The sequence below is a fragment of the Myotis brandtii genome, unplaced genomic scaffold, assembly GCF_000412655.1.
Source record: "Myotis brandtii unplaced genomic scaffold, ASM41265v1 scaffold325, whole genome shotgun sequence".
In the NCBI taxonomy this organism is placed as follows: domain Eukaryota; kingdom Metazoa; phylum Chordata; class Mammalia; order Chiroptera; family Vespertilionidae; genus Myotis; species Myotis brandtii.
Window position 1 is genome coordinate 2,259,692 of NW_005362486.1, and position 19,710 is coordinate 2,279,401.

General features: G+C 51.6%; 1 protein-coding gene across 4 annotated transcripts in view; it reads right to left on the reverse strand.

Moving 5' to 3' along the window:
- The window catches only part of PKNOX2 (PBX/knotted 1 homeobox 2), a 291,449-nt gene that overhangs the window by 13,425 nt on the left and 258,314 nt on the right, over positions 1-19,710 (reverse strand). For all 4 annotated transcript variants that reach the window (XM_005870910.2, XM_005870912.2, XM_005870911.2 and 1 more), the window contains 3 exons: positions 5,276-5,405; positions 4,827-4,924; positions 4,062-4,181 (listed from right to left, as the gene is read on the reverse strand). In XM_005870910.2, coding sequence (XP_005870972.1) covers positions 4,062-4,181; positions 4,827-4,924; positions 5,276-5,405 — 348 coding nt within the window. The remainder of the gene's footprint in view (positions 1-4,061; positions 4,182-4,826; positions 4,925-5,275; positions 5,406-19,710) is intronic.

Genomic DNA, 19,710 nt, shown 5'->3' on the forward strand with positions numbered 1-19,710 from the left:
CACAGGCCAGAGAGAACTGACTTCCGCCTGAGAAAGAGGACAGCAGGGAACCAGCATGTGCTACAGAGGTTCTGAGACCCGATCTCCGTTAGCCGCGTTTCAGGTTGTACGAGGCCCCCATGTCTGCTGCAAACCAGCAGAACCGCTGCCCACGCTGCCCTGCATGCTCGAGATACACAGGCTACTTTGCAGGATGTTCATTGGCGAATTTATCTGCTTATCAGGAAGTTAGCGGCGTTTGTACAAAATTGGTGTGTGCCCGTTACATGTGCTAGTGTAACCATGCAATGTAATCAACCATTCTGCAAATCAATGAAATATGAGTGCAAAAAGAAAGAGTTATTGTTACTAAGAAAAAACACCACCACACACACATACATACACACACACACCCAAAAAACCCTAAATGGAGTGCTCTGAAAAGACTCATGACTCAAATTCGATTAGAAACACCATACAGTAAGGTGCAGTGAGGCAGATGTTAAGAAACTGGAATACACAATAAAAATCTAGGAAGATCCGCCAGCTAGACTACTTCCCAAATGTCAAAATTCTTATTCTATTTTAAATAAAGATGGAATTTATAGATGTTATATTACAGGAGAGGTTCATGCAAGTAAAATGACAAATTTTCATTAGAAAAAGATCTTGGTTCCATATAAAATATATGTATGTCTTTTAAAATAAATAAATGTATATATTTTAAACTAAAGTAAAAATGTGTCTTTTCAGTGGTTGTTTCTTTCTTTAACCAGCATTTCCAATGAACCAGTCGACATATTTGTGGTCCCTACTGCACTAGAATGAGAACATCCCTATATTGATTTTTTGCCCTTTTTGCACCTTTTCTACCCTCTTTCCTAAAACGGAGCTACATCTCCCCAGAACCAGTCTCAGGGTTGTTCTCCAAAGCAACAGTGAAAACAGAGAGACTTAGTGATCAGATGTGCTTGGGGGCAGCTTCAGGACATCCTCGCCCTTGCAAACGCACAGTGCCCCCTGCACACGGAGAAGAAAGAACGAGCTGACTGTGTAGAACCTAGATCTCCCCAAGCCCTTCTGGGAGCAGGACACCGTGGGAGTCAGCGCCTTCGGGCCGCAGAAGAGGAGTAATGTCCGCTCCCTGTTCTGCAGCATTTACTACCCAGTCAAAGACCTAAGACGCGGAGACTGACACACACGTCCACACAGGACAGGCAAGCAGCGGCATTAGTCCGTCTATTCTCAGGGTCACCGGATGGTGAACTCAGCAGGTGTTACAGATCAGACTCAGGTCAGCCACCTGCCTCTAATTGATTCGCAAAATGTGGGGCCTTCGCCTCAAAAACTTGTTCACTGTTCTAGCAACCTGAGAGGGAACTATCGTTTCTTATGCGTGACTGTGTCAGGCACGGCACGTAAATGTATGCTATCTTATTTAACTTTCATAGTCATAGAAAAGGGTATTATCCTCCTTTTTCAGAGAAACAGACCCAGAGTGACGGCACAGCTAGTGGGAAAGCCTCAGGTCACACCCTGTCTGCCTGGCTGCATAGCCCGTCTTCTCTCCACTGTGCCCCATTACCAAGCACCTCATAGCCCCTCTCCTGAGCTGCTGTTGGGGCGTGGGCCCACCTGCGTCTGGGTGGACAGACTGATCCGTGGGCCAGCCTCGGCCTGTGAGGCCAGCTGTGTTCGGCCGTCCCCACGGGCTGGACTCCTCCCCTCCTCCAGAAGGCCCAGCGGTCACTCCCTTGTCCTCTGCCGATGGCTGCTGCGAGGAGGCATTGACGGGGGAGGACTTCGCCAGGGTTAAGTGCTTTATTAATAGCACCTGCGCTTGTGTGCACTCTGCGCTGGAGAGGGTCCAGGGTGCGGGCAGAAAAAGCTTACTCATGCTTTTCAACAAGTCCTCCCACTGTCCCAGGTCCCTTTGGGGGAGCCCCCCTCCCCTCCCCGTTCCTCCTCCCTTCTGCTTTGTGCACAGAGCACCCCCTCCCTTTCCACCTTGACCTTCCTCTGCTATCCCATCTGGTGGAAATACAAAGAAAAGACCGTGAGCTAAAGAGGAGGCTCAGCAGGGAGGGGCGAGAGGGTAGGACATGGACTGAGGTCAGAGGGGAGGTCCAGCCAGGAGGGACTCAGAAGATGGCCCTCCAGTCTCATGAGCTGCACACGGGGAGTGGCAGGTGGCTGAGGAGGTGCCCACAGTGGGTGATGGGAGTCCCTGAGGGGTGCTGGCCTGGAGGCATGGGCTCTGTGCGGGGAAATCTGCATTGCAGCCTCCTCTCCCTCCTACACCTGCCTTTTCTTCCCCTCAGAAGTGAGTTTGTAGCTATGTTCACATCAGTCTTCAAAATGCATGGGGATGGGAGGCGAGGAAGGAGAGAAGGGGAACTGACATCATTAAGCACCACAGTGGCTAGGGTCTCAGCAATGCTTCCATTGCTTCATCATCATCTGCACAGAGGTGGGCGTGGCCAGGTGACAGCAAGAGCTGAGGCCTAGATCTGAGCTCAGGTTTGGCCGGTGAGCTTCTACCACACCCTGGGCCCTGAAGTCCTACCTCCCACAGCACAAGGCTGCAGACAGCCTCTGACAGCGCGACACCAGGGCAGGCCGACCTTGCACCCCACCATCGCTGTGAGCTCCAGCTCCCGTCAGGGCTGCTCCCGGGAGCCCTGGGCTGGCCCTGGCCCTGGTCCTTGGAGTCGTTCCAACCTATTCTCACCTTAATTCTCAGCTGTCCACCCCCTTCTCTCCAAAGTAGGTTTCTATTTGTTCCCTGGGGGTGTTTTCAGACTGTATTCCCTCAGCACTGGAGGCCCCACATCCCTGGAGCAGGGGAAGGGGGATGTGTGGGGAGATGCCAAGCCCCAGCCCCACAATGAGCCCTCAGGGCAGTTTTCTTGGTCCTGGGATGCACACCCCCTTCTGAGGCAGGTCCTTGGGGCCCCGTATCTGAGAGCCAGGCCCAGGCTCATGGCTTTGGAGGCCCTCCCATTTCCATGAAGAACTGTGCCTTGATGGAAGGACTGATTGATTCTATTTGATTGAGAAAGAGCTTCCTTACTCCCGGTTCTTCTCACACTTCACAGGCCAAATTATGTCTATAATTCTAGTCCCAACTTTGCTGTTTGTCCTGTATCTGTGTGTCTATGTCCTGGCAGGCCACACTTCCAGACTGCTGGGAGCCCATCCATGTTCACAGACTCCACCTCTGCACCCTGGACACACACACACACACACACACACACACACACACACGCACACGCGCGCACACACACGCACGCACACACACTCTCTCACACTCAGCCCAGACAGTCACTGGTCTTTGTATCGACAGCTCTGGGATGGCGTTAGGGGCTAAAGTCATTGAAGTAATTCCTGACAGTCAACCGAAGCCACTATTACAACGAGCCCTGCAAGCACACAGCTCCACCTCGGTGCACCCAGTGGGCACTTTACAAACACACAGTTAAACCCAAGGCTCTGTCTCCATTTCACGAAAGTGGCCATGAGGCTTATGAAAGCCTTTGCTCTGTATCACGGAGCTGAGCTGGACACACGAGGAAGCCGGGACTTCAGTCTGTGCCCCTCCAGAGCCCATGGGCTCAACCACAGCCCCCCCGCACTGTGCCTCAGCTGGGGCTCCGAGCAGGAGGGGGACACACACCTCAGCTTCCCCGGCGGTGGGGACTCCGGGACCCAGAAGAGCAGAGAATGAACATTTGCCTCTTAAGAGAAGGGCAGAGTGAGCGTGCTGCCTGGGAGGAGGGCTCTGGACCAGGAAGCTCAGCCCCGGCCCCACAGAATCTCACTCTGTTCATGAAACAGTTCCGAACACTCCCAGTTCTTAAGTCAGAATATGTCTGTCCCACACCCTCTGATGTCGCCCTTTTTCTGAGGCAGCAGCAGCAAGCACTAGGGATAGTCTCCCAGCTTGAGTTCCCGTGGGAGCCTCCCTCTGACCTGGGTCTAGAAGATGATATCCAATCAGAGAGCCTCTCTCTGAGGCCACGCCCTCTGTGGACCTGGGGGTGCCGCTGCACCCATACACCCGTCAGTGCACACACACTCACCATGAGATGCTGGAAGAGCCAAGAACGCATGATATTGGTGGCGTGCTTGGGCAAGACTCCTCGCTTGTTCTTGGACTTCTTATCCTCATTGTCCAGGAGGGAAGTGAGGTCAAGGTTAACCTTCAGGGCACGTGAAGAAAAAGTCAGCATCAGCAGCCTGGCAGACTGGCAGCTAGGGACCTGTTGCCATGGTGATGATGGCAGGTTCTTGCTGCCAGCCCCCTTCCCAATTCACTCTAGGGCCCTGGGAGGTCACCTTTCCCTTCACCTCACAGAATGGAGAAGGAGGGAGAGGGGATGTGGTGAAGTGGGGAGAGAAGAGACAGAGGAAACCATAAACCATCCAATAGTTAGCCTTTCTGGAGGAGTTTACAGTTTGCCAAGTGACTTCCTGTGTGTTACCATGGTGAGCCCTCACAGCAGCCTGTAGGTTGTAGGACTGTGTGTACTTGCTGGGTGGATAAGAACTCTGAGGCTCAGAGAGGTCTCCCCGGGCCCCTCTGCTCACTGAGCTCCAGGGCGGCTCCAAGTGGAGACCAGAAACAGGAGCCTTTGATGCAACGGGGAGGCAGCAAAATCCCAGGAGTTGATAAAACCTCTCCAGCACCCAGCTTCTTAACTGGAAAGTGGGGGTGATGTTACCTCTTAGGAGAATAATGGGGAGTAAATGAGTAACTTGTGTGAGGTGCCTACCAGATGGTAAGTGACCTCGGTTGCCCTCCCCCACACCCATGCAAACGTGCACACACTGGGACACACACTCACCTGTGTGTTCTGGATCTGGATGGCTCCCTGGGGGATTGCTTGGGTGACCACCTGACCCTGGGAGGTTACCATGGTAACTGGCTGGTATAAGGCTCCACCTGAGGAGACAACCAGTTTTTGTGTCCCCTGTCATGGGGGCACTTTCTGCTCTGGAGGTACTCAGCCCCTGTGGAAAGGGGCAGGATGGGACACGTGTTGGGGAAAGGACGATAGCCTTGCTTGGTCTCTGAGGGACTCTTGAGACTTTGACCCAAATTTGTTCCAAACCATACAATGAAGTCTTGGTGCAAACCATCTATACATTACAGAACTCTAGCTAAGAAACTCAGCGGGGAGCCCCTCTCCCATTTCCAGGGGCACTTGTGCAATGCCCTGCCCCTCAACCCTGCAGTCGCCTTGGGGCCACCTTTTCTCTTCCCAGGGGTGTCCCCACGGTCCCCTGCACCAACCTGACACCACTTGTGAGTTGACAGTTGTCATGGCGATGCTGCTCTGCTGGAGCGCTGAGGCTGGGACCACAATCCCCTGGGGGTTATTGGAGACTCCGGACATGGAATTGGGAGAATTCTGCAGGAGGTCCTGGCAGTAAGGGAGGTGTGGTTCATGACAATGTTGCTAAGAGCTTAGATGCCACAGCCCAATTCCTCCTCTCCCCTCCGCCTCCTGCCTCCCCTCCTCCCTCCTTCCTGTTTCCACCCACACCCACATTGGAAAGGTAATTCTCAAGGATTCTAGAAAGAATGAATAAGAAGGCTCAATATTAAAAACCAACCAACCAACCAACCAACCAACAAGTCACCCAGTTAGCCATCCCATTCCCCTGCAAACCTAAGACATAAATGACCATGAACTCGCATTCCCCACTTGGCCTCACTTTGGAGTGTCCACCATTGATGCCTGGGTTCCAGCCCCAGAGATTCTGATCTACTTGCTCAGGGGTGTGGCCCGGGTTTGGGTTTTAAAAGCTCCCAGGTGGCTCTAATGTGCAGCGGGGGTGGGAAGCAGCTTTGAGGCACCAGTCATCCTACACACTGGGTCGGCTCCACATGCCCCCTCCCCCACACCTCCATGAGCACCTAAATCCCAGCACTTACTACACCAAGTCCACACACAAAGCGGCCTCTGCACTTTTATCTTTGTATCCTTAGCACCGAGTTCAGTGCCTGGCTGCTAGGAGCTACTTGTTAGATAATAATAAAAAATAGCCACCCTAGCCCCTTCACTACCCATCTCCTAAGGGCATCTCTTAGGAGCCTCAACCGTATGCACATTTCATGGATTCCTTCCTCTTCCTCAGCCCCACAGACTCCCACTGCAACCAGGGTCCCTTTCCCCCACGTCGTCACCCTGCCAGCCCCATGTTCCCAGTGGACGATTCTGGCAGTTCGCTTCTGCAGGAGGCAAAGCAGCTAAAAAGAGCCTTTTTTTTCTGGCTCCCTGCTCCCCTCATTGCCATTTACCAGCTGAGCAAGGAAGTGCTCGGACTTCTTGAGGGACTGCGGCCGAAGGGGAAGGAGATTGGGCTGCAGGCTGCACAGGGGCAGCGAGCCCTCCCTGCCTGGTGGCTGGGCTCTGGGGGAGTTTGTGAGGAAGAAGTTGGGTGTGTGAGAGGTGGGGTCGCCAGGCTTTATTTGGAGAAGGTGAGACAGGCAGCAAACGAGGTGTGGCGGAAGGAGCCATGAAGACCTGCCTCGGTCTCTCAGCTCCTCCGACCACAGCTCCTCATCTGAAAACAGGGCTTGAACTGTTAGGGGCAGAAATGTAATATTGGGGACTAGCTATTAGTTATAAGAAATAAAATAAGAAATATTAATCATGCTCTGTTAACCATGATGGTTCTGTTCTGACTAGAGAAAGCACATTCTAACCTGGCTGGGAGTTATATGCCCTGGGACACGGGAGCTAACATCGGAATGCAGTCCATCCTCCTGTCCCGAGAACTGCCCGTCACTATGGAAAGATTTACAACTTCACTATGGAAAGATTTACAACTTCGTGGCTGAAACAGTCGAGTCCTGGAGGCACCTGTTCTTTACAACCCCAGCCCCTATTGCCTGTAATCTGGTCCCGGGGAGAGGTGCCTGCCTCTGCCACCTCCCCCACCCCCAGCCTGCATGATTCTCCCGTGCCTACTTTCCCATGCCTGTAATCTATAATCTTTGTCCTTCTACCCAATATAAGCAGCTGGCTTATGGGGGCTGCAGAGCAGATTTTTGTGGATGACCTGCTGCTCTCCCATGCTGCCGGCATCATTGGAATAAACACTCATATATGATTCAACCCTGTCTCTGCTTAATTGGCTCAAGTAGTGACAGGCAGCCCAGACCCCTTGAATGTCCGGTTACAGAACCAGATGCCCACCGGCTGCCAGCAGCTGGATTCCCTGCTCACAGCTGGATTCCTAAGGCATGTGCTGCAAGGACTCAGGTAAACCCTCAAGAAAAAAAAGACCAAACTGGGGAGAAAAAAAGACCCCAGCTTCCTAGCTTTTGTTTTAGGACTGACAGAAGCTTGGGCATCCAGCCTCCAGGGACAGTCCAGCAGTGGTTCTCAACCTTCCTAATGCTGCGACCCTTTAATAGAGTTCCTCATGTTGTGGTGACCCCCAACCATAAAATTATTTTCGTTGCTACTTCATAACTGTAATTTTGCTACTGTTATGAATCGTAGTGCAAATATCTGATATGCAGGATGTATTTTCATTGTTCGAGACCCACAGGTTGAGAACTGCTGGTAGAGTATGAAGGGGGAGAGACCCGTGTTTGGAGGAAACCTTAGCCAGTAACTGCCTGCCTGCAGCAACAGACCCAGGAGGAGTATGGAAGGCCCAGGGGTTCTTCCCAGACCCTGGCACCAGGAAATCCAGAGCCTCTCAGGAAGGGGTGGTCAGCACTGATGTATGAATCTCACGAGTCAGCCCATGAGTCCCCCACCCCCTGGCATCTCCTTCAGAGCTGCGTGTCCACCCTGCGTGCCAGGCCCAGAGAAGCAGCACTTGGGGAACTGGAGTCACTACCCCTCCCCCACCCACCAGGCTTGGCAGGGCCTCTGTCGGAGGCCTCGCTTCTATTCTTGGCTCACCTCTGCTGTGACCTTGGAGGGGAGGGCAGCTCTTGCCCGACCTTCCCCTTCCTGGGACTCTGTGAGCACCTCCCAGCCAGGGAGGTGTATGGTTTGAGCAGAACTCTTGGCCTTCCCTCGGATGCAGTTCAAGTCTAACACCGAGTCTGACTTGCAGAAGCTTAGACTCTGGAAGGGCCCTTAAAAATCACATATTCCGACAGACAAGGAAGATGGCGGTGTAGGTAAACGCCTGTACTCACCACCTCCCACAACCACATCAAAATTACAACTAAAATACAGAACCACCATCATCCAGGACCACCGGAAAGCTGGCTGAATGGAAGTCCAACAACTAGAGAAGGCAAGAAGAAAGCACACTGAGACCGGTAGGAGGTGTGGGGATGCGGAACAGGCTGGTCTGGCACCCACGTGTGCCGCTTTTTTAATCAGGAGGGAGATCGTCTCTGAGGCTGGAGGAGCAAGGGGGCCCAGCCCCACACCAGACCCCCAGCCCAGGGTCCCAGAGCTGGGAAAAGAAGTCCCTTCAGGCAGTAAGAACTAGGGGTTGTAAAAACCAGTGCGGATTGGGGCTCAGTGACACAGAGGCTGCTGGAGATCCAGCTGTTTCTCTTAAAAGGTGGCACCAGGGTGAGGCTTTGGGGGACACAGACACATACCAGGAGGAACTGGATTGCCTGGCATCTGGGCAGGAACTGGGGAGCAGCTTACTCCCAGACAGAGGTGCTCGCAGGGATCATTGTTCCTATGCTGGGACCTCCCTGGTTGTAGAGCTGACTGGCAGCCATTTCTGTTTGCTCCACCCTGGTGATTCCCAGAGACCCCACCCCATCCAATTTATAACCCCACCCAAGCTGTGAGCAGCAGCTTTTGCATATCAATGGCCTCTCCCTGCTCAGGCTTAAATCTCTCAAAACAAATTGCAGCTGGGTCAGGGAGCCCCAATTGTATCAATAAAAGGCCCAAGACCCAGCACCAGCACCAGCCTACCTTGCTTCACAGCTGGGCCTCATCTAGGCACTTCCAAACCTGATACAAAGAGAAGAAATCTGCAGATCTCTCTGTAGCTCCTGCTGGGTGACCCCAGGCAGTGGCTGACTTTGCACCTCCCTGGAGACCCAAGAGCCAGTGTACTCAGTGGTCAGTGTCAGATCATACCAGATTACAACTCTACACATCCATAAGCGACACCTCAGGGGCAGATTCAGTGAGTACCAAAGCCTCATCAAAGCAAGTCCTGATCCATAGGGGTGTCTCTTGCACAGCAACTCTCCCACTGTAGTTGCAGCTGGTCCCCACAGCCAATTGGCCTGGAGGTCAATTCCCCCCAGTGATACCAACAGCAATCAAATCTCAACTACAACAAGACCATGCTCACAGCCCACAAAGGGGTGCACCTAGAGTGTCCACCTCAGGTGATTGGGGAGGCTGAGTCACTAGGCCCTACAGGAAACCTACTACACAAGGCCACTCTACCAACTCAAGGAGACATAGCATCTCTACCCAATACATAGAAACAAACACGGAGAAGCAGCCAAAATGTGGAGACAAAGAAACATGTCACAAATGAAAGAAATGGAAGAAAGCAAACTACTGGATATAGAATTCAAAACCATGGTTATAAGGTTACTCAAGAATCTTCTAGAAACCTCCAAAAAAAAAAAAAAGGACCAGTGAGAAATTAAGCATACACTGACTGAAATAAAGAATAATATACAGGGATTCAACAGTAGAGTAGAGGATTCTAAGAATCGAATCAACGATTTGAAATACGAGGAAGCAAAAAATACCCAACCAGAAGAGCAAAAAGAAAAAATGAATCCAAAAATATGAAGATAGTGTAAGGAGCCTCTGGGACAACTTCAAGCGTACCAACATCCGAATTATAGGGTGCCAGAAGAAGAGAGAGCAAGATATAGAAAACCTATATCCAAAACCAAAGAGGACCACAGTAAGACACATCATAATTAAAATGCCAAGGGCTAAAGACAAAGAGAGAATCTTAAAAGCAGCAAGGAAAAAAGCAGTTAGTTACCTACAAGAGAGTGCCCATACGACTGTCATCTGATTTCTCAACAGAAACTATGTAGGCCAGAAGAGTGGCAAGAAATATTGAAAGTGATGAATACCAAGAACCTACAACCAAGATTACTCTACCCAGAAAAGCTATCATTTAGAACTGAAGGTCAGATAAAAAGCTTCACAGACAAGAAAAAGCTACAGGAGTTCATCACCACCAAACCAGTATTATATGAAATGTTGAAGGGTATTCTTTAAGAAGAGGAAGAAGAAGAAAAAGAAAAAGATAAAAAATATGAACAAAATGGCAACAAATACATACCTATCAACAATTGAATCTAAAAATCAAAATAAATGAATAAGAAATCGAATGAACAGAATAAACTGGTGAATAAAATAGAATCAGAGGCATGGAAATGGAACAGACTGATGATTCTCAGAGGAAAGGGGGGTGGGGGGATGGGAAGAGATTAAACAAAGATCTTATAGGCATAATAGGGTGGCGATGGCCTTGGGTGGGGCGGGAACCGGATGGAGGAGGGCAATGGGGGGAAAAAAGAGGGACAGCAATAAAGATTTTTTTAAAAAGCCATATATTCCAACTTCCTGAGGCACAAATAAGAAGCTAGGGCTCAGACACTCAAGTGCCTCGTCCAAGGTCCCAGCTGCAAGGTGCTCCGTGAGTCACAGGGGTTCAGGAACTAGTTATTCAATACATAATTACCGATAACCCACACCCAGAGCACAAAGGCAGCGTGGGCACCAGGGCAAAGACAATGGGTCTGGGAACTGGCAAGTCAGGGCCCTTCTGAGGGCTCAGCCCCCCTGTTTACAGAACATGTCTGCCCAGTGCTGACATCCAATAACCCTGAAAGCCCGAGTCTCACCTATGTGTCTGCTTCAAGGTTCAGCTCCTCTCATCCATCACCCCAGCCAATCATTCTCCCAGGATGTGGACAGAATGATGGTATTTGAAGCTGAAGCAGACTTGGAAGGTGAGTTTAATAGGGAAGGAGGTCCCTCTCTGCACTCACCCTAAACCTCATGATGACTTTTCAATGATCTCTTGTTTGGTTTCATCTACGCCATGGTGTTCCTCATTGGGTAAGGATATTGGGGGATTTCAAACATAAAAGTTGTCCCAGATTCCCCCCCCACACCCTAACTATCCAACTATGTTAGAAAGACACAAAATTAGTAAAATGAATACAAGAGGTGTGCCTTGGGATTCAACCAACACACATTTTACTAGCCAGAGGCAAAAGAGTGAGCCATTACCATCAGCGAATACTTCACCTGCTTATTCAAACTCTGGCTGGTTCTCGGCCTTGTGGCTTGGTCCGCCTCCATGCCAGCTTACCCTGTCTGGGTAACTAAGGGCAATGTATGTATTGGAGCAGACCCTTTTCTTTCCTACCCTTTCCTCCTGCTCTGGGTCTGTGCTGGGAGGTAGCCAAGTTCTATCAGCAAAGGAATGGAATGGAGAACGTCAGGGGTGGAGACCTAGGGTAGGCCCAGGCTAGCTGCATCTTAACTGGGCCGAAAAAAGAAGCAAAACCTTGGCATCCTCGAGGTCCTGGAAAATGATATTCACCCCTTACATTTGTAAATATGAGCTGATTTACAAACCTGCCTGGACACTAGGGTGTGTTGTTTTTTTAAAAAATATCTTAAAATTGGTTTTTAAAGAGAGAGGAAAGGAAAGGGAAGGGGAGAGGGAGAGAGAAAGAAACACTGATGGGAGGGCAAACCATTGATTGGCTGCCTCCTGCACGCCCCCTACAGGGGATAGAGCCCACAACCCAGGCATGTGCCCTGACCGGAAATCAAACCAGCAACCTTCCCATACATGAGATAACACCCAACCAACTGAGCCACACCAGACAGGACTGGAATGTTTTTAAAGACATAGATTCTCAGGGCCATTGAATCAGAGCCTCAGCAATCTGCACTTTTACTAACCTCCCTCAGGTGATCCCAAAGATCAGATGGGTCTGGAACCTCCCCATTTATCATACACATGAATATTAGAGAACATTCTTTCACATGCTATTTCACTTCCATCTCACCACTCCTCATGTGGTCAGCAGGGGAGAGGTTTTCACATTTGCCTGAATAGGAATTGAGGCCCAGAGAGTGGGAGTTTTTTCCTAGTCAAGCTGCTGTGCCTCGAACCCAGGTCCCCCAGCTCTGAGTGTAGCCCTGAAGCTCCCACAGAGAGCTGTGCTCTGTGGTCAGACAGCCAGGCTCCCACGTGCGCAGTGACGGGCACATTTAGGCACCCAATAAATCATTTCCCACTTCTTTTGGCTGAAGTCACTCAGCCAGGGAGTGGCACAGCCATGACTGACACCTGTCCCAGGAGTCCCAGGGCTGCTTGCAATAGCAGAGATTCATCTGGGTGCACACCTGCCATGGCGTCCGTCCTTGCTGCATGCCCTCATTCCCCCCTCCCTGCTTAGGACGGTCCTGGGCCCCAGGTGCACCCCTGAAGGAGGCGCTGTAGCCCCGACCAGCTTTGGGACTTGACTTCGCAGCTATTTCAGGTTGAATCTGTCTCTATGGAGACGACAGTACTCTGGGAACAGTCTATAGGTCTTTCTGAGGAGGGAGCTGCTATGGCAGCTATGGGAGCCCTTTGGGGAGAAACTGTTGGCTAAGCACACAGTATTATTAGCTTCTCCACAGCCTCCTCTTGGGGATCATCAGACTCCAACCCAGGCGATGCTGCTCTGTCTAGACCCGCACAGAGCGGTTTCCCCCCAGCTCCTGAGCTCCCCTAACGAGGCGAGGGGCACTTCCAGCTCGTCTCACATCTCTGCTTGAAGTGTCCAGAACCAGGGCTGAAGCTGGTTATCCAGCCCAAGGGCTCTTTGTCTTGTCCCCCCAGGAACATGGCTACGTGTTCCCACTCATGGGAAGCTGCCGGAAGCCTGGGAATCCTGGGTACTTTCCCACCTTCTGTGGTGGGGCCACTCCATCGGACTGGGGAGTTCGTGGCCTCTTCCTTGTAGTAAGGTTTATTTTCTGGAAGGAAATAAGGCCAAAAAGACTTCCTAGTAGGTAAGGTTTATTTTCTGGAAGGAAATAAGGCCAAAAAGCTGAACACTTTCATAGTTTTCCGGAGTGATGTCTCAAAGGCCACGGTTTTGGCTCAGCAGTCGGAGGGAAGGAGCCTTCCCAGGCCTCCTGTAAGCCTGGCCTCCTGCTCCTACTGTGCGGTTCCCCTGAGACACACAGAGGCCCAGAGCCCTCGGGAGGGGCAGAGCAGTAGGGAGAAGCCCAGCCAGTATAGCTCAGTGGTTGAGCATCGACCTATGAACCAGAAGGTCAGAGTTCAATTCTAGGTCAGGGCACATGGCCAGGTTGGGGGCTCAATCCCCAGTGGGGGGTAGGGGGCTGGCAGGAGGCAGCCCATGAATAATTCTATCATTGATGCTTCTATCTCTCTCTCCCTCTGCCTTCCTCTCTGAAGTCAATAAAGATATTTAAAAACAACAACAATCACCACCCAGCAGAAAGCTTGCACCCCCCTGGACTCGGCCATGACCAGTGGCAGGGCCCTCGCTCCCTGGGGCCATCAGTCACTCTTGCTGGATCACAGTGGTCACCAGGTGAGTTTTATTCCAAGTCTAATTTTTGGAACAACAACAACAAAAAGATGACTTGTTTAAAAGAAAGACCTTACTAAGAAAGAGTGAAGGCTCTGTGATTGCGTCAAGAAGCTGAGGGGAGTGGGGGCGGGGAGTGCACAGTGACCTGTCAGTGACTATGAACCCTGACGCTGCAGCCTGCAGTAAGCCGAGGAGGAACTGAGTCCGACACGCCGGCCACCGATCCTCACAGTTCACAGGGAAGGAGCTTATGCTGCCTGGGAAGACTCACCTTCCACTGACTAAAGGAAGACACTCCGGGAATAAACCGTGATGGGAGGAAGAAATGAGGAGTGAAGGCAATAACTGATAGGACAGCTTTCCTTCCGAGTTATTTGAAAGGCTAGAATTTTTACCTTACCTGGATGCCTGCAAAAAGGGGGATAAACTGGATGACTTGCAAAAGTCCCTCCCTCCGAAGACTAGGAAAACCAAGGCCATTCCCTAAGATTTGTGTGGGTGGGTTGAGGGGGCTAGGGGCCCCAGCTGTCTGCCATCCACACATCCGGCCACTAGGCGTCTCTGCTGATCCACCAGCTCAGAGAGGCTCCCCAAAGACTCCCAGGACTCCAGGAGGGCGGGTGTCTGACTTGCCAGGGCTGGGATGGGGGAGATGGTTCTGAGAGCCCCGCATCTGTGGAAAGCTCTTCCCACGGTCCAGCCTCTGACTCTAATGCTTCCTGCGGCCAGATGCACTGGACCAGCGGCCGCCAACCGGTGGTCCGTGAGGCCTGAAAGGTTGGCGACCGCTGCACTGGACGGATGGCACAGTGCTTTTTTCTTACACATGTGTCTTATTTCCCTAGTTTGGTTGCAGGTTTTTTTTTGTGTGTGTGTGGGTGTTCTTGTTGTTATTGTTGCAGGTTTTTTGAGGGAAAGAGGGGTCTACCTTTGAATTCCCCCAAACTGCCTAGCAGAGTGTTGGGCACATGGTAGATGCTCAATGAATATGTGGCCTGCCTGGGTTTTGGCCCGAGATAGGGTGAGTGTGTGCCTTAGTGGGTGGGAAGGTTGCCACTGTCCTCAAACACCCGTGTGGGTGTTCTTGTTGTTCTTGTTGCAGGTTTTTTGAGGGAAAGAGGGGTCTACCTTTGAATTCCCCCAAACTGCCTAGCAGAGTGTTGGGCACATGGTAGATGCTCAATGAATATGTGGCCTGCCTGGGTTTTGGCCCGAGATAGGGTGAGTGTGTGCCTTAGTGGGTGGGAAGGTTGCCACTGTCCTCAAACACCCGTTCCTGGCAGTGTCCCTTCATTCTGGCAGCGCCAACGTCCTGTCTTAAGCCCAAAAAAGCTGGGTTCCCAAACTCAGGGAAGCCAATCACATGTAAACAGCCACCTAATCCTGTTCTTATTCCACTGCTGTGGGGGCTTTCGTCTCAAGGAAAGGCACTCTGGCCTGTGGGGACATGGAACAGCTGCAGCTCTTAAGGAACATTCCTTCGCAGAAGGAGGCCTGCTCAGGTTTCACTGGACTGGCGGGAGGGCCACCTTCCTGGTCCTGGCCCCCTGAGCTGGAGGGCCGGGGTAGGAACTGGCAGGAGGGATCGCTTTAAGGCCTGAGGCAGGATTTAGGCAGGGTAACTCCCAGAACTCAATTTCCTGTCACTTTGGTTTGGGGGTGCCCCCTTTCCATCTCAGTGGTGATCTTGCAGGTAGGGCACCTTCTCCTACCCCCCTCCCACCGGAAAGACTCGCTGGTCCCACCCTTAGGGTGCTCGGCCACTGGGCAGAACTTCAGGGCCTGGCTGAGGTGACTGCCCCACCCCCCTGGCCTCCTGCTAATCTTGCAAATGCAAACTCCTTGTGCAGGGCAATAGACAAGTCCACCTTCCCCAAGGAGGGAAGCACTGATTAGGCCCCCGTTTTCTTAGGGACTCACACAGCTGGAGTGCATCTGGTCGACCAAGCCCAGAATCTCAGTATTCTGTTCACTTTGTACCTCTCTTCTCCCTATTTTCAATAGATTAGCAAATCCAAATTCTTGCTTCCTAATTGGGTTCTTCCCCTCTAGTCTCTAAATCCCGGAGCTACAGCTAAGCAGGGTTGCGCCTCCCTATGCAGGCCCCAGGACCTTGGTGCTCCTTCCTGTGTGCCACAAAAAAGTACAAGGATTTATTATAAGCAGAACAGCGACCTGGAGTGACCCATCCCACGCTCTGCTGCTTATTAGGTGTGTGACCTTGAGCCAGTGTCCTAACTTCCCTTTCCTTGGGTGCAACATGGAGAAAATAATGTGCACCTGGTAGCCTCTGTGTGAGGAATAAAGGAGATGGTACATGTAGAGCACCTGGTACACAGGTAATGGTTGACGTTCTCCCCGTTCTCTGCCAGGTCTTCTTTGAGCAACACAAGAGGTGGCTGGATACTCAATTAATGTGTCTCCATCATGTCTCCAAACCTTACCCCATTGCCTACACTCTCCTCTACCTTTAAAGTCTTTGGTAATTGTGCTAGTGTAGGTGGCTAGATATTAATAAAGAAAGGGAGCAAAGAGAATCAGACTTTGAGCCTAATAAACGAGGGAGCTGAATCAAATATTGGGCCTGCTTCATGAGGAAGCTATAGCATTCACAGGCTCATTCACACTCCTCTGCCCTTGGGACTTAATCTTTGGGTAATCCCAGAGCAATCCCCTAACCAGCAGGAAGAGTCTGCCCCAGGGGAACTGCCAGTCAGGTACTGGATTTTGGGGGAAGGAGGAGGGGAAATTGCTCTGTCGGGCGCATGCCCAATGAAGCCAAGATGGCCCAAGAGGAGGTCCTTCTACCTTAAGGCATGTGCAGTAGAAGCCAAGATGGGACTATAAAGGGGAGAAGCCTAGCCTGGGAAAAGGAACAGATTGGGTAAGGGACAAAAATCCCCAGAAGATCTAGGAAATGAATTAGTTATGGGGGGAGGACCCATCAGAAGCCCCCGAAAAATTGGGAAGTTGATTGGTTTGAAAGGATGCCTAGTCCTTTCTAAGCCTGAGATAATGTAATCCAAGCTTAACAACTCTCTCCCTACCCCCAACCCCCCTCACTCCCGTAACAGGCTTTCACCCCATTTGTTCCTGCTTTCTCTCTCCATAGCAGCCATGTAGCCCTAGCTGCCTGTGGCCACTGTGCAGACTCCAAGCACAGGCTCCAGGCGAGAGCCTGGGTGTAGCAATGCAGCGCCTATCTGAGTGCAGCCGGGAAAAGAGACTAAGGCAGCTGGAAGGGGCCAAAGACTGAACTGAACTAAGCCTTGACATGGGCTGAACTGATGGCACAGAATTTTGGGCCGTGGCCTTTCTTCTGGGCTTGATGAAGACGAGGCTGGACTTTTTCCTCAGCGGGACAGACAGAGATGAGTCACGCGGGGCAACTTTCCATTTCCATCCCAATAAATCTCTCCACCACACCTCAACCTCTCATGCCTGGGTCCCCAGAAACGCTTGTCTCAGGGCTCTGTGAAAGGACCCCATTTTCACTTCCAACAAGTAGACATCATTATTAGCTTCTTGCAGCCCTTTTTCTATCCTTGGAACTCAGCTGGTTCAGTAGGTGTCTGAATAGATGCCTGATGCATGAACGGCTGCTCCTTCTCACCAGGGATTCTAGAAAGTTATCTCTGTTCCTTACCTTCTCCCAGACTTCTCTCTAGCTGGGAACACTCACCTTCAGAGATCCCAGAGAGTCTACTGACCCTCACTCCTCCCCCTGCAAGAGGCCTGAAATACTTCCTCCTCTAAGAAGTTCTCCCTAGTCCAGTGAATATACAACATCTCCAATCACAGTGGGCCAAACCTTCCTGCTGCCTGTCTAACCCACTGGCTATGAGGGTGTGCAGGTTGGGCCTGCGCTTTCCCGGGGGGAGGAAGAAGGATGCTGAGTGGTGACTGGGCAACCTCAGGCCACACGTGGTTTGCTCAATTCAGTTCCTGTTCTGCAGCTCCTCTTTGGCAGCTCCTTTCCTGTCCTTCCCCAGTACTCCCTTGACCCTGAGCCTTCCATGGCTCACACAGGCTAGCTCTTCAGATGTGACTCATAGTCCCTCTTACTGGCCTAGTTTGGTGTGTACAGTAAGTGCCCTGCAAATGCTCAGCGACTGAATGAGAACCATGGCTCAGCCGGGTTTGTCCTGGCATAGAGCTGAGGTTTAAGTCTCCATGGAGATAGAGGGATGGATTTCAGGTCAAATTAATACCTGAGCGAGGTGGGAGTTAGGTTCTCTCCAGTGGATGGTGTGGCTTGTGTCATCTAAGACAGGAGAACCCTGGGTCAGAGTCTAATATGAGCCTTCCAGCTGAGGATGCTGCCCCTGTAAGAAGCCTGGGCTCTGAGGAGCCTGGACACCTGATGTCAGGCACAGGCGGTGCAGGATGGCTTCCCAGGGACGAGGAGAGAGTCCCTGAAACTTTTAGTTCTGCAGCTGGGTAGTAGCAGTCTCCCTCACTCCTCATCCCTGTTGCAGCCCCAAAGAGAAAACTCACCAAGCAGGGAACATGCCCTGACCCCACAGAGCTGGATGGGGGCACAGTATGATATCGAGGAGGTGGTGAGGGGGACACATTTGGATTAAAGAACATCTACTTTGCAACACAAGGCTGAGTGATTAGCATGCGGGGAAAACCATGAGCCAGCAGTTTGCAACAAAGCTGGCAGGCTGCAGGGATGTTGATCCCCAGGATCATGTTCCAGAGGGAGACACCCCTCCAGGCCAGGCTGGCACTCAATGGCTAGTTCGGGGTTGGGGGATTAAGATCGAACCATGACGAATGTGTACACACGCTCCAGCACTCACATGCGTGCACACACATGCATGCATGCACGCACACACTCGTTTTCTCTCTCCTCTCTGTACTGGCTCCTGTGCCCGAACCTCACGGCTGCCTCCTCCACTGGAAAGTCTCTTGGGAGCCTGGGATGCTCTTTCCTTGGAAGGCCCATGCTAGCCATAGCCTACTCAGCGAGACCAGGGATGTGGATGGGGATAGCACATGGTCCAGTTCTCCATACACCTCGGACTTTGCACTGACCCACATCCTTCATCTCAGATCGCTGCCGGTCCTCCTTGCAACGCTCGCGCACTCACATGCGTGCACACACATGCATGCACGCACACACTCGTTTTCTCTCTCTTTGTACTGGCTCCTGTGCCCGAATCTCAAGGCTGCCTCCTCCACTGGAAAGTCTCTCGGGAGCTGGGTCGCTCCTTCCTTGGAAGGCCCATGCTAGCCACAGCCTACTCAGCGAGACCAGGGACGTGGACAGGGATAGCACATGGTCCAGCTCTCCATACACCTCGGACTTGGCACTGACCCACATCCTTCATCTCAGATCGCTGCCGGTCCTCCTTGCATCTTTTCTGCCTCTGCCTTTCATCACCTCACTTCCCTCCCCAGGTCTGAGTCTCTTCCCTTTTCCTCCAATCCTTCCATTCCTCTAATTCCTCCAATCCTTCCCATTCCTCAATTCCTCCAATCCTTCCATTCCTCTAATTCCTCCAAGCCTTTCTCTAACTCCCTTTTGAACAAGACCCTCGACATCTGTCTTTCTTTCCCTTCCCCTTTCTTCTATTTCTCCTTTCTCCTCTGGCTTTCTCTTGCCATCTTTCTCATCATATTACTCCTTTTGACAGATACTTACTGGCCGCCTCTCATGCACAAGGCCCCGTGACAACGGCCGCTGGGCATGGGCTATAATAATATATAAAATACTGTCTCTACTCAAATCATGGTTGTGATCTAGGAGAGGAAAATGAGGCGTAGGCACGTGATTATAATATAGAGTCACGCGTGCTATTACCACACAAATGGCCCAAAGTGCTCCAGCTATTAGTTGGGAGAGAAAAGTCCATTCTGGATAGAGTGCCAGGGAGGCTCCCCTGGGAGGGCAGCCCTGTTACTGCCCTTGGGGAAGAGCTGGATTTGGCCCTGTAGAGATGTGGGGGCAGCACCAAACAGATGAGTGTGTGCAAGTGTGTGATTGTGTGCATGTATGATCATTTGTACGAATGCATGTATGCACATGTACATATGTGTGATTACGTGTGTGTGCATGTGCGATTATGTGAGTGCATGTGTGCAATTGTGTGACTGTGATTGTGTGAGTGTGTTTGTGTGAGTGTATGACTGTGAGTGCATGTGAGTGTGTGTGTGTGGGG